This window comes from Saccostrea echinata, unplaced genomic scaffold (assembly GCF_033153115.1).
Source record: "Saccostrea echinata isolate AGI-Se365-2 ecotype Australia unplaced genomic scaffold, CSIRO_AGI_Sech_v1 ptg000009l, whole genome shotgun sequence".
Lineage (NCBI taxonomy): Eukaryota > Metazoa > Mollusca > Bivalvia > Ostreida > Ostreidae > Saccostrea > Saccostrea echinata.
Window position 1 is genome coordinate 790,868 of NW_026889758.1, and position 14,467 is coordinate 805,334.

The 14,467-nt window shown below is 32.0% G+C and overlaps 1 protein-coding gene across 2 annotated transcripts in view; it reads right to left on the reverse strand.

Moving 5' to 3' along the window:
- Positions 1 to 477: 477 nt before the first annotated feature.
- Positions 478 to 14,467, reverse strand: part of LOC133181559 (neuronal acetylcholine receptor subunit alpha-7-like) — a 33,512-nt gene continuing 19,522 nt past the window's right edge. Inside the window, exons 4-11 of one of the 2 annotated variants that reach the window (XM_061316046.1) lie at positions 11,552 to 11,596; positions 11,052 to 11,161; positions 7,274 to 7,530; positions 4,503 to 4,697; positions 4,204 to 4,224; positions 3,092 to 3,178; positions 2,556 to 2,665; positions 478 to 1,027 (exon numbers count right to left, since the gene is read on the reverse strand). In XM_061316046.1, coding sequence (XP_061172030.1) covers positions 596 to 1,027; positions 2,556 to 2,665; positions 3,092 to 3,178; positions 4,204 to 4,224; positions 4,503 to 4,697; positions 7,274 to 7,530; positions 11,052 to 11,161; positions 11,552 to 11,596 — 1,257 coding nt within the window. In that variant the 3' untranslated portion in view covers positions 478 to 595. The remainder of the gene's footprint in view (positions 1,028 to 2,555; positions 2,666 to 3,091; positions 3,179 to 4,203; positions 4,225 to 4,502; positions 4,698 to 7,273; positions 7,531 to 11,051; positions 11,162 to 11,551; positions 11,597 to 14,467) is intronic. The other variant, XM_061316047.1, reaches the window with a different exon arrangement.

Below are 14,467 nucleotides of genomic sequence, written 5' to 3' on the forward strand. Positions count from 1 at the left end.
AAGGATGTATTGTGCTGAAAAAACGTGCATTTAACTTTTAAATTTTGGCACTTTATTTCGATGTATTCATTATTTGAAACAAAATACATCTACGAAGTAGAAAAATATGAGTTAGTGAGCATATTTTTGAGATACAAGGCATTGAAAATATGGCGGGAAACCAGACTTCTTCGGATGAATGGAAAATTTCTTTCCCTGGAAATTTATGAATTGGAATTAAACCTTTCTTATTATTTTTCAGAAGACTCTCAAAACTACAAAGAGTCAAAATGCGAATAGATAATAGAGGGTAAGTGGGCAAAAAATTATGCATATTTCGACTGATAAAACCAGAGGAGTCCGTAAAAATGGCTGACACCTCAGCATAATACATCCTTAATGAATTATATCAACACTATTGAAGTTTGATCCGGCTAAATGCCCAATATTCGTTAAAACAGCAGAGTATCTTTACAGTCTCTTGTAAATGCTGAAAGATTTAGCCTTTAGAATCATTTATTGACAATGGTATGTTTAAAATAAGAAGTAAAAAATACAAAGTAGAGATGAAAGTGTCAAAGGATCTTCATTGTTCTCCTTAAGATTGTTAATATTTTCAAGTTGTCACTAAATGCGGGGCGGAAAACAGAACAGCCAGAGTAGATATAACAGTAAAGGTCACACATATCCAGAGACAGAGGCGATCAATCACCATGGCAGCGAACCGCCATTCCCCCCTCACTATAACTTCCTCCTCCTCTCTCTTACACCTCGTTGTGATTTTCCTCAGTTCTCTTAAAATCGATAAAAGGTCTGATTTTGTACTCAGAAATGGGGAATCTCCGGGTTTGGGGACAGCTCCGTTTTCCAATCGGATTTCATCTTCAAACTCAAGTCCTGACAGAAGACACCTTGATTGTCGTTCTTGGACCACGATGTCATGGAGACGCGTCCTTTCTATCGTGTCGTTGGTATGTTTGTGTTTTTGCTGTCCAGGGCGTTTCATCAATAGAAGCCAGGCAAGTCGTCCGTTGATCCATTCGTTCACCTAAATTTCAAAAGATCTTTAAGGCCACTTGTTAAAAAAAATTCTTGAAAAAATAATAATCGTAAAAATAGATACTAAATCAAAGTTAATATAAGTAAAATTTATAAGTTAAGTCGCATTATTTTTTTTCTCAAAAATTTTCAACGATGTCCTAGAAATGAAAGGTAGAGGTAACGAACTGTGATCAATCTCATAAATCCTGCCGATAAATGAAATACTGCCAACTTGGCGTTACTCAATAATCAATCAATCTGTAAACAATATGAATGGTGAAAAAGACAAAAACACGGCCTCTTGAAACACTATAGGTGAAAACACTCTAGGTGCCTAGGAGGAGCAAGCATCCCCTGTCACCGGCCATACCTACTACGAGCCATCTGTATTAAACCGGTAAACGGAGTAATCCACATTCAAAATTAGAATATTCACTTAACAATTGGCATGGAACATGTCAGTCAAAATACCACCCAGTGGTATGTTTTATTTGAAAACTAGACCATTATAGCAACCATAAAATTTGCAAAATGCTGACTTTAACCGAAAAATGTAGAGAGCCATTTAAATAAATTTATTTGTCAGTAGCCTGTTTCAGTTTAAATATTGATCTTACACAGAACATGATCTTGGGTATTAGTTGGTAGACATAGATACTATATGCAGGTGATAATGGGATATTACTACATGAATAGGGGAGGTTGATGATGGAGAAATTGAAGTAATCTGTTTGTCATGTAGTTTAGTTATTAGTTTGCCATTAACATCTATAGTCAATAAAAATCCAAATATGAATCAGATGTGGCAAACACTCTGGTGTCTTTTATTTCGAGTTCATTGGAATATATCCAGTTGATATGTAAATGAAAGTAACTATTGTTAATTGACAAATGTCGTCGATATATCTAAATGTCGAATTGAAGGTCGTAACAAGATTTTTTTTTCTTCTCAAGCAGAAGCTAACAGGATGACTAATAAAAGTAAACAAATAGTGTCGATAGAAATTCAAAATTGTTTGAGGACAAGAGAACTTACATGTACGACAGAAACCAAAATGTAATTTTGGAGATAGCTTTCTTTTTTAATTCGAAAATGGTTTTAATCTTTCTAAGAAGAATTTTAAAGGATGTTTGTTTTGAATTTTTAACAGAATAATCAATATTTAAAGAATTTACAAGTTTAAGTTTTGGTCTTAGTCGTAAGATCTTTTGTAAAACGGGCAGCTGATCTCCCAAGACTATAGACATTGTCAATGAGGAACTGTAGCATCTTTTTTAGTACAGATTTGAATAACGTAACTAATTTTTACTCACAAATTAATTACGTTATTAATTTTCTAAAGATATGAATTTCATAACTGATTTTTCGCTCATGAATGAAATCTTATGATTGATTTCGTAAAGATACACGAATTACTTGTTAATTTCTTAGCAAGGAATAATTACACTTCTGTTTTCTTATACAAGATTGTATTTTCTCACCAAGAGCTGATTAGCCTTAAGGATTTCCTCCAAAAGAATTACTGATTTCTTACCCAGGAAGGGATACTGTGGGTTTCCGGTCCACGATAATGAAAATTAAGAACGATAACTGTGAACATCATAGACATGGAACACATTATCATGATACAGCAGAAATAAATACCTGTAAGAGAATATCAGTAAAAGATTCAAGTAAAAATACCGGATAAATAAAATAAATACAAATAAGATTAAACCAATGCAAGCTAACAATGTGACCCGAATTTAAACAATCTGACACTTCATTGTTTAAAAGTATGAGTTGGTGAAAGAGCAGTATTTTATTACATATGAAGCGTATCCTGTAATATGGTTTCTTTCAAGCCTATAGATCTGGTTATACTCATTTACAAAAACAATTTAATCCCTCCATATAGTATATTATAAAAGATACTATTTACGAGGAACTGGCACGTGATCACCAACGACAGCACTAATTAATTAGGACATAAACTTCTGAAAGACAATGTGCAATGTAACGTTTATGTATAAGGTCATAATACTTTAATCACGTGATTAGTAATGTTCTTGATCACGTGACATTACCTACCAATCAAAGGAACAGCGTCAGAAGTGGGTGGCATCGTCTCTGCTACCAGTAGCAGGAATACCATAAGTGACAACAGAATTGTCACACCTGTAAATGATTTTATTAAGATATAGTCCAACAGAATGAGCGGTGCAATTTAAAGTCATTCTGATTAAGTCTTATTGCCAACAAGTTTATTCAATATTTTGAATAAAAGTAAATATAATCATATTTTAACATATACTTAACAGATAGCAGACACTTTCGCCCTTATTATGTAAAGAAAACATGAAGCTTCTGAAGCACTCTACATGTGTACATGTATATAAAACAAAATGTGCAGATTTAAAAGTGCTCAATAAATGTGAGAAATGTTATCTCAATTCTTATTTAATTTACTTCATAAATTGTGAAAAGGAGAAGACTTCCATGTATTTTTTACAACCGTAAATACATGCGTTTTCATGCAATATCTGATACAAAAGTGAATTCCCGATAGTTCAAAACTATCATACATTTTTTTTTTCAGAATTGTAACTTTAGAATGCTAGACACGCGTTTCTTTATCAGTGATCTGTATTACTGCAACTTCAAATAGATACATCATGTGCAATTTTAAAAAAAAGCCACGAACTGTCTGTTAATTATACGGGTTGATATACGTGTTCTTAATCAATAGATTTCTCTTGAGTGACTTCTGGATTTAGCAGATCTGTTGCTTGGCTATTTAATTGAATTTTGGATAAAAAATCAACTTAGAAAATCAAGTTACAAGCAGAAAAATATAAACAGATCTCAAACTTCAGAGGAAATATAGCCTTGGTCGCATCATTTGGGAAATATTCCATGATTAACCTCAAGCCATGCTTTTGTAAAGAATTTATGGCTGTATAGAGAAGATTAGCTTGATAAGAAATATGCAAAATGTGATCTGCTCAGATGCTGATGAAAGCACATGCTTCATGAAATCAATGGCTTCAAATAGCTTAGCTAGCACACATAGAAGAGTAAAAGAAAGAAAGAAATTCTACATCCTGAACCAAGGATATTCCGGAAAGAACCAGAAGTTTTATATTGATTTTTTCAATTTTTTTTTGGTTCAGTTCTACTACAGATCTAAGAAAGCGACTCACCACATTTAACTCTTTGTTTACCTTGAAATCATAGATCGACATTCAGTAAGTAAAAAACTTTTCATTTCAAAGTATAGTTTTCTAGTCAAAAAACTTATAAAGCAAAATAAAATTGTCTACATGTGCAGTCTAGAATTGCAAGATAAACAAGTACTGATAAAACCCGGCTTTCTAGTCTATGAAAAGCTAAATTTTAAGTGCAATTACTTTAATAAAACTGAATCAAATACGACAACAGATAAGCCGTATTTTCGTATTTCTAAATGTGACGTCACTACTTTCGTCATAATGATCCTCACCTAGTGATATTTTTTCGCCGGAGTCAGGTGGTAGCATAAACAATAGGAGAGACATGGAGGAGATGAGAACACATGGTATGATGATATTAAAGCCATAATACAGCGTCCGGCGCTGAACGTGGATCGTGTAGGTAATGTCAATATAGATCTCAGGACAACACTCATATGATTTCTGGTTCCTCACACCCGGTACACCTGTAACAATCAAAAGGGTTAGATTCAGAATAGATTCCTCGACCCTGGCACATCTGTAACGTACAATATATGGTTACATTCAGATGTAACACCCCCGGCACACCTGTAACTTCCAAAAGAGTTAGATTCAGAAAAGATTCCTTAACCCTGACACACCTGTAACGTTCAATATATGGTTACATTCAGATGTAACATCCCTGGCACACCTACAACATTCAAAAGGGTTTGATTCAGAAAAGATTTCTCTACCCTGGCACACCTGTAACATTCAATATGGCTACATTCAAACTGACTATATTCCTCCACACCGGTATACTAGTACCTGTAACATTCAATATAGTATCATTTAAATGGAATACCTGTACATTCCTTATACCCGACACACCTGTAACATTCAATATAGTATCATATAATTTATAATTCTGATTGTAACTCGCCATTTCATTGGATAAAAAAATTACTTTATTAAGAAATAAATAACAAGTTTAAAAACTTCAATGGGAATTGAAGTGGGTCGGTCACGTGATCAAATCCTGTGAAGGCCGAAGGCCTTCTCAGAAGATTTGATCACGTACCGACCCACTTCAATTCCCATTGAAGTTTTTAAACTTGTTATTTATTACTTATATATACATTTGAGACGGACAATCGAATGTAATCGAATATAAATATTGCACTAACTGTACGTCGTAGATTTTGACAAATCACGCTAGTTGTAAGTTGGCTTGAAAAGCGGTTACGCTTCAAATTCATCTGGCAAAGGATTCTGTTTTGAAGGGAATATTCTGTGAAAGGCTACTTGTGATCAATTATAGTGAGCATATTGGTGTCTGGGAATTTTTGTATTCATGAGAATCCATATTCGATGTTTAAAAAACACAAGAAACACGTCCGATGTTTGATAATAAAAAGTTGGAGGAATTTCGGTCGGAAAGGGATGGATGGAGACACTTGTCCGGACCAGATAACTTGAAATCAAGTACAAACTTTGATCAAAAACATAAAATCTACGATTTCAGTAAGGCATATTTATTAATTTATGATGTTGACACTGGCGACAGCTTACATTGTTAAAGACAACGTCACAACGATATCGATGATGGAGGTGTGCCTACCGAACTTCCAAAGTGCAGTGTTTGTCAGCTGTTTGTGGCGTGATTGCATTACATTGATATTTTTCAACAGATTTTCAAATTTATTGTGAGTGAAGTTTAATGAAAAAAAAATTATAGCATTCAGAGGTCTGCGAGAAAAATAAGGGTAAACGTTGAGGCTATGCAGCTCAGACATGAAACTTATAACGCGTAGTTTTCTATTCTCTATGTAAAATCGATCAAGAACTGTATTAAATACTCGTTTACATTGTAAATAAAATTATTATTATTTTACTTGCGTATTTTGTACATTTTTATGCATGAAAAACATGCTATATTGCTTAGTGGAGTAAGTCTTTTTATGTAGATATTACTGCGCTGTGTGATTAGGTCACGTAATGACCTATGACCTTCGAAAAACTTCATACAGGTATGAAGATATTTGCTCTCTGCTGGTTTATATAATAGAGAGATACCAAAAATGTATATATTATCGTATAAATTGGGTTGTCTACGTCACAATGACTTGCGTCAAAAACGTATCGATCCGCCTGACGTTACATTTAAATTTTGTACAATTTGAAGTCATTTTTTAAGGGCAATCATCTTTTTTTTCTTAAACTAAATGAATGAAAATTAAATTATAAGGCATGAAATTAATAGCTACCCAATTTATACGGTATAAACTGGGTTGGAACAGTTTACGCTTTTTAATTTTAAAAACCGCTTCGCGGTTTATAAAGTGTAAACTGCTCCAATCCACTTTATACCGTATAAATTGGATAGATATTAAATTCATTCCTTATCAAATAGAATACAGGTATATTCCTTAAACCCGGCACACCTGTAACATTCAATATAGTATCATTTAAATAGAATACCAGTATATTCCTTATACCCGGCACACATGTAACATTCAAATAGAACATTCAGATAGAAAATCGATTTAAACATCTTTAGAACTGTTGGATGAGTTTTAATAAGTTTTTAAATTAGCAGGTCTGAGCATACAGTATGAAAGCATGTTTTATGCATTAAGATGATCGTACTTCAAAAATAAGAATAATGACAAAAACGTTACCATTGTTTTGCAAATCTTACGAATAATATAGGCTCTAAAGGCAAGTTCACAGTTCAATTTCTCTTGCTTTTTCTGTTACCATTCAACAAGTATTTAAGTGTTCACAAAAATTGTAATTATTGTTTGTGAAACACATGTTAGATTACAAGAAGTTTCGTGGAAAATATGAGAAAAAAATTAATTACACTCAAATGTAGTAAATGAGATAAATATGATTGAGAATTGAATCTAAATTCTACATGTATAGTTTTCTTCACTCCTCTAGTCTGCTGCATATTATATTCATTAATTGTCTCTTATTCAAAATCCAGATTCTCATTGCTTAAAGCGTCATCTGAAATGTAAAGCCATATAAAAAAAAACTAAGAACTTGATAATCATATTGATAGCAAAATATCAACCTAATAGATCCCATTCTCCATTCCTTATGAAGTCAGAAGCATCGCCATTTGAAGATCCGTCAAAAATTAGGTCGAGAAAACGGCCATCATATGTCCAGGATCCAAATTTGAGATCGCATTTCTGCTCGTCAAATGGGAACCACGCAATATCGATCTGACAGGTACTCTTGAACATTCCGGGAGGAATCCATTTGACCTCCCCTCTGTTGTTTACTATGATGTTAGAGTGGTAAGTTCCGTCAAAATCATCGTCCGCACTGAAAGTTCCAATAATATACTAGTAATGTAAGTCTCAATACTGTAAAACATAGTGTCTACAACCTTTAATGCGATCAAAGGTATTGATGTATATTTAGTATAAGGCGCCGTTTTGGTTTTATTGCTATTAAATGACATCTATTCGAATAGATGATAAAACCCATTCAAACAAGTGATACCACTCATTCAAATTGAAATCACCTTTTCAAATTGGTGATATCACCTATTCAAATAGGGATGAATTAATAAATAATTACCACCATATTGAAATTTTTTGTAAAAATTCAACTAACCATAGCAAATTTTTCACTTATATATGCATTCTAGTTCAAATTCCTGACGTTGCAATAGAATAGATAACTGGATAAAAAAGTTTCAGAATTTTTATTAGTAAAACTTCATTTGAAAATTGAAAATATCACTACATCCTAAAAGACTTTCTAAAATGCATAATCAAAAGAAATTATAGTTTTTCATGCTTCAAAATGGTATCAGAGATATAAATGATTAGACCTAAACCTTGATTGAGTTTCTTCTCTTGTATATGTGGAAAAAAATTGGCTTTTGATTGTTATTTCACATTATATTTTCAATTCTGGTTTGAAAAGTTTTAACATGAAAGAAATATGAAACAATAAAATTCCCCCAAAATCATTTTGTCCATTTAAGTCAATTCTTTAAATCTAAGCCAAAAAAGAATTTTGATATACAAGTTTTCTTACGAAAAATACTAGATTTTGAAGTGACCCTATTTTACATTATTGTGTTGTACTCCAAACATCTATTTAACATTGTTTTAAAAATCATAACACACAATAACCCAGATTTACTTCGTAAATCAGTTCGTCGTTTTGATATTTTTTATCATTTACGGCAAGTTTTTCATATTTTCCAAACTTCAAAACTTGATTATTTGCAATGTGTAATGTATATATACATGGTATTTAGAAATATCTGTTATGTGATGAAAAACTATTCTCTGAATTGACTGGAAAATGTCTGTAACTAGTTGATAGACATAATATTTTGAACATTAAATAGTATCAAACATTTTTAAATTTATTTTTCAGTAAAGATAAATGAAGATCATTGATAATTATCAAACAGTTTTGTTGCACTCCTGATTGCAGTAAAATTAGAAATTTAAACCATATAACACAAAAGTTAATAAAGTTGGCAACATCAAGTGGTAACAAAATTGTGAAATGTATATATTTTGAATTATTCCCTATTTATGTAAAAAAAAAACTAGCTAAAATATATATTTAGAAGATAAAATATATTTTATAGTATATTTTCTTCACAGGGCAAACACTATTAGCAACTGAGGTTAACCAGAAACATTTGACTTTTTCATTATATATATTCATATTTGATCAGCAATAAGTCTAACACATGGGAGTCTTTCAAGCAGAACTGTGAAACGAAAATTACATCAGATCTTGTTTTTTTGTTTCAGTGAAATTGAGGTGGAATTACTTGAATTTTATAACAATTTTTCAGTGTGTTTGTTTTTGTACATTCAAAAAAATATCACAGAATAGATAAAAACACATCTGAGTTGATAAAATTGAAAAGGAGAAGGATTTTAATCATAAAACTGTCAATACTTTAGTACTTAATTATTCAAATAGATCAATAGTAATTAAAGAATATTTCTTAGCATGAATATACGTAACTTGAATCTTTTAAAAAATGAGTTGCACTCCTGAGCATAGAAATATAGATCTGAAACACAGACAGACCCTGTAATTGATAAATTTATTTGGTAAAAATGTTCTTTGTGTCTTTATTTTCAAAATAAAAATTAGGGAATCATATACTGATAAAAGTTTTTTTTTCATGCTGGGGAGCAAAACATCAAATGTTGCACTCCTGAAATTATTGGGTATGCACAGATACGTGACTTTCATTAATGCTGCTTGTGATTTGTATAACATTTTAAAGTTTTATATTGTTTGTCAGTTATTGTTTTACACTTTGAAAATTCTTTTTTAACCTAATTGTCTTTCAGATTTTTAAAATCGATGCTTTTTGGCAACACTACATTTTTTCTTTGGCACTCCTGACATGGTATAACATTTTTTTTCAACATCAAAGATGACCACAACTTGGTCAAACCAAAGTTGCTACAGTATACATTTAAAGCTAAATACTTTGAATATTATCATGAAAGTCTTTATTTCAACCTAAAGAATTATTATTTATTTCACAAATCTTCAAATAATATTGAAATTTCAAAATGTCACAAAAAAGTGTTGCACTCCAGACAATTTTAGCATCATTTTTGGGCATAACATTTTTGTGGGTTGTGATATCAAGAGATATTTGGCAGGCATTAAGAAACTATCTAAAGACATATGCTGAGACATTAAAATTTATTCCCATTGCCTGTTTTCTGTAGTGCAAGTTGATTAATACGTGTTTGGTTTTCCTTTTTTGAATTAGGTGATATCGTCTACTCGAATTGAATGGGTGATATCACCTTTTAAATTGGATTGGTGATATCACTTATTCGATATGAATTGGTGACATCACTTATTCGAATGAGTGATTCACCTGTTTGCATTTTTTACAACATTAAATAATGAATAGTTCCTTCTTCAAGACAATCTAGCTTCAAAGCAAAGTAAAGAGTGGAATTTTAAAAGGCTTTCGAAGAACATTCTTTTTTTCTTAGCATTGATTAAAGAAAATGATGATTTTGATTTCTTTATTCCTATACAACCTTTTTAAAATGATAACAAAAGATTCTTTGGACTTGTTGAACTGAATCTGAACCACATCATCTACTATTTCTGCATTGATTGATCAAATAAACCGAAGATTCTCTGTGAAACCTCCTTTTTGGCACAAAGGGGGATGGACTGTTTCTATATATACCCAAAAAGGGTCCATAGAACAACTCACTTTTACATATGATAAACTAAGTCTCGATTGACCCTAAGCAAGTCCGGGCTGCCCTTTTTCCCTTTGTTATAGTTTGAGACAATTAAAACACCAAATGTTATCGGTCTTTTTAAAATTGTATATATATTTTAATTGCACTCAGCTTTGCTATATTTATTGGCACTTTCTCTCTGTTTATGTACCAAGAGACTAAAATGTTTACTTTATCTACAGTCATAGGAGCAGTTGTAATTCCATACATAATTTAAATATTAAGTGATATCACCCAGTCGAATAATTAATATCACCTATTCAAAATGAATAGGTGATATTTTCTTTTTCTTTTCGATAAGGTGATATCACCTATTTGATTCGAATAAGTGATATCACTTATTCGATTAGGTGATATAACTTAATGGCAGTAAATACCAAAACGACCCCCATAATTTGGTGCAAACATGTATTGATGTGATCAGTTTTTCTGTCTTACATTTTTATCATTATGTTACCAAAATTTGGCAGCATCCGCGAAAAAGTGCTTATATTAATGGTTGCACTAAAAGGCACACTTAGTCTAATAACATATAGATTACAGTTTCTGTAAAAGTTTTCCAGAACAGACTATATACACCTGTTATAGAGCAGCACATCCGGTTTCCATACTTTTTTTGCCGGGATTCTGAGTTCCTCAACTCCACCAAATTCCCGTGGCTCCCAGATCAAGTTAACATCATTCCATTTCTTGAATAGAGCGAAAATGTGTCAATGTGAAGTAAGACTTGATTTTTTGGCTACATGGAAATCCTTATGTTATGTCCCATAAATATTTCTAATCTGACTTATTTTGCATTTAAGTAAAAAAAAAAATCAATGCCAATGAAGTAATTTTTTAGCAACCATTTTTAAAAACAAAGAGTTCAGAACTCGTGTGCAAGGTATTGTGATGAAGATGAAAAACTAGTTGACGTTGCTTTCCTTGCTTGGTAAACATCAGCAGAATGTACTTTTCAATTATTTCTTCTTCATTGTTATTTGTGCATGTATATTACTTAAATAATTTTGTTGTAACAATGAATTCTCTAATAACTTGTCAATTCATATATCCAGTTTCCTTGTAAGCTCAACACTCACCATTTGTAACCAAATATTGGAGTACAGAATCTGGTTTTTTTCATCCTAAAAAAAAGAATTTGATAAAAGATATAATGTAGAATCCCAAATTTTCTGTATGACAGGGAATGTCTTATTCTTTTCTAAAAATTAGGATGGGTTAATTAATTAATCAGAAATCTAAAGGTTTGTAGATAATTCGGATAAGGTAGATAACTCTGACTGGGATCATTGACTATCATTCCTTTCATAAATTGTCAAGTTAAAAAACAATTTCTATCAAATTCTCTTGCCCTTCAAGGCATGCTGGAGCTTTTTACATTTTTAATTATGAATATAAGATTTCCTCTGAAGAATCATTAGAATTACAGCAGAGTTTTATTGAGTGAATTGAAGAATTATAAACATTAAATCAACAGTGCGGGCTGCTATTTTACTTTCAAAATGCTATATTTATTTAAAAAAAACAAAACAAAACACTTTCTTCAAAGAATATTTTCGAACGTACTTGTTTAATTTTGGAATGTTCACAAAGTGAGCTTGTATTTCTTAATTGGGACTAATTAGCTGATGGGATTTACCTGATAGGATTCTTACACAAGGAGATTCTATTTCTCTTGGTGATTTTTGGGATTTGCTTATTGATTGGACATGCACGCAGTGAGATGCTATTTCTTTTTGGGATTTATATATTGATGTGACATGCACACAGCAATGTTTTATTCCTTTTTGGGATTTATTTATCGATGGATCGAGCATGCAGTAAGATTTTATTCCTTTTTGGGATTTGCTTATTGATGGAACGTGCACAGAGTGAGATTCTGATCATCTGTGGGACTTGTTTATTGATGGGACGTGTCCACAGTGGTATTCTGTTCCTTTTGGGATTTATTTATTGATGAGACAAGCACATAATGAGATTCTTTTCCTTTTTGGGATTTGTTTTTGGATGGGACACGCACAAAGTGAGATTCTATTCCTTTATTGGGTTTGCTTAGTGATGGGACATGTACACGGCGAGATTCTATTCTCCTCTCAGATTTGGTTACTGATAGGACGTGCATACAGTAAGTTTCTTGTCCACTGTTGGAGATGTTTATTAATAGGATATGCATGCAGTAATAAGATCTTTTTTTATTTGGGATTTGTTAATTGATCCTCTCTTCCTGGGATTTTCTGTTTTATTTTATGTTTATACAGGGTGATACTTTGCCTTATGTGGGGTATATTCATGGAAGGGATGTATCCATAATCCATAGTGAAATTTATGTTTTATGTTTGACTGATAAATGTTGACTTATTGTTCTCAAGAAAGATCCCTTAAAATGTCAGTTTGTTACATGTCGTGATTTCTGAATTTTAGAAAGTATCAAGTACCGGAGAAAAAGTACAGAACAAAAAATCTGACAGATCACATTTACATAATTGACTCCATTATCTGGCCACTGTCAGGGAATTCCGTTCTCGTCACTTGTCCCTGATTAATTGTCAGGATTTCCGTGTAAAAGATTTGTCTGTGAATAATGTCACGTGATGCATTTCGATCTGTAGCTCGGGATATTCTTTACGCCTGATTCTATGGAAATCGTGATAACTTCACCAAGTAATATTTATTCAAATAAAGCATCTTTTCTCCCCTCCAAAACTTATATTTATCACTAGCTTTCTTATGCTAAAAGGATATCCGTTAATTTTCTTTGATGAATGTGTTCACTCAAAGAAGAGTGAGCGGGATTCAATATATCAATTTTCGCGAGGAAACAAAGTACATATTTTACACAATTAATGAATATTTGTCTTTTATCAGGATTGAATTTGCTTCTTTTGTACAATTTTCGATTTAGATAATGTTCATTAATTTGAACAACATCACGAAAAGTTTTATTTCAAACATTTGGCCACCAGTATTATATGTTCACAAAGTAGTGGAATATTCCAATAAAAGGCATATGATAATGAAACTGTTATGCATGTATGCATGTTATTGTGTTTTAATTCATTATTCATTTAAACAATAAATAACTTCCTTTGTTTGTTAATATGGGAATTAACGGCTGCATCTATTGTAAAACAAACAAACAACCAAACAAAACAAAACAAAAATTAGAAAAAAAACATAACCCACGTAAGCGGGTTATGTATTTTTTTTCTACAATGATTAAAAATGATCGTATAAAGTACGATTAAGTACGTTAATATTCTATTTTTGATTTGTATGGCATGGTATGTCTCATTGTTGGAAGAATCCACTGCTTAAGAAATCTTTCATAGAGGTGGCCTTGCAAAAACCGGTTCTAACTACATGTATTTTAGTGTTGATGGATTAATTTAGGCAAGTGTTTTCAAAGGTTAAGATAGCGAACCTTGATTGATCTTAAAAAAAATACAAATTTGTGAACAGGGCATAAAACACGGACCCCTTGAAATTTCAGAGGTGGGATCAGTTGCCTAGGAGGAGGAATCATCCCCTGTTGACCAATGACACCCGCCGTGATGAATATTCCGTAGTCAAATTAATATATAAAACACAGGAGAAAATATTCAGTGACTATAAATAATGTATGGCCAGGAGCACTCAACTGGAATTACAATAATATCATTTCAGCATTGCACATTTGACGATCAAAAGAATTGGCATAATTTTTATAAATTAGAGCGACATGGTTGTAATTTTGACGACATAAGTAAACAAGAAACCTATGGGCTATAGCGCTCACCTACGTGACATTGGCCCTGCGTGTTCTTCAGAAAAATATTTTAAAAGATAATTTACCCTCTTTATTTCCCAAGAATAACAAGGTCTTGCATTTCTGAAGAAGACTTTTCATATCCGCATGCAGTATGTTGAATTTGATTCACGATTTTTTTTACAACAGGAACTACAGGGTCAATTATATTGAAAAAAAAATGAATCCAAACAACTTCTGGGCTTGATTT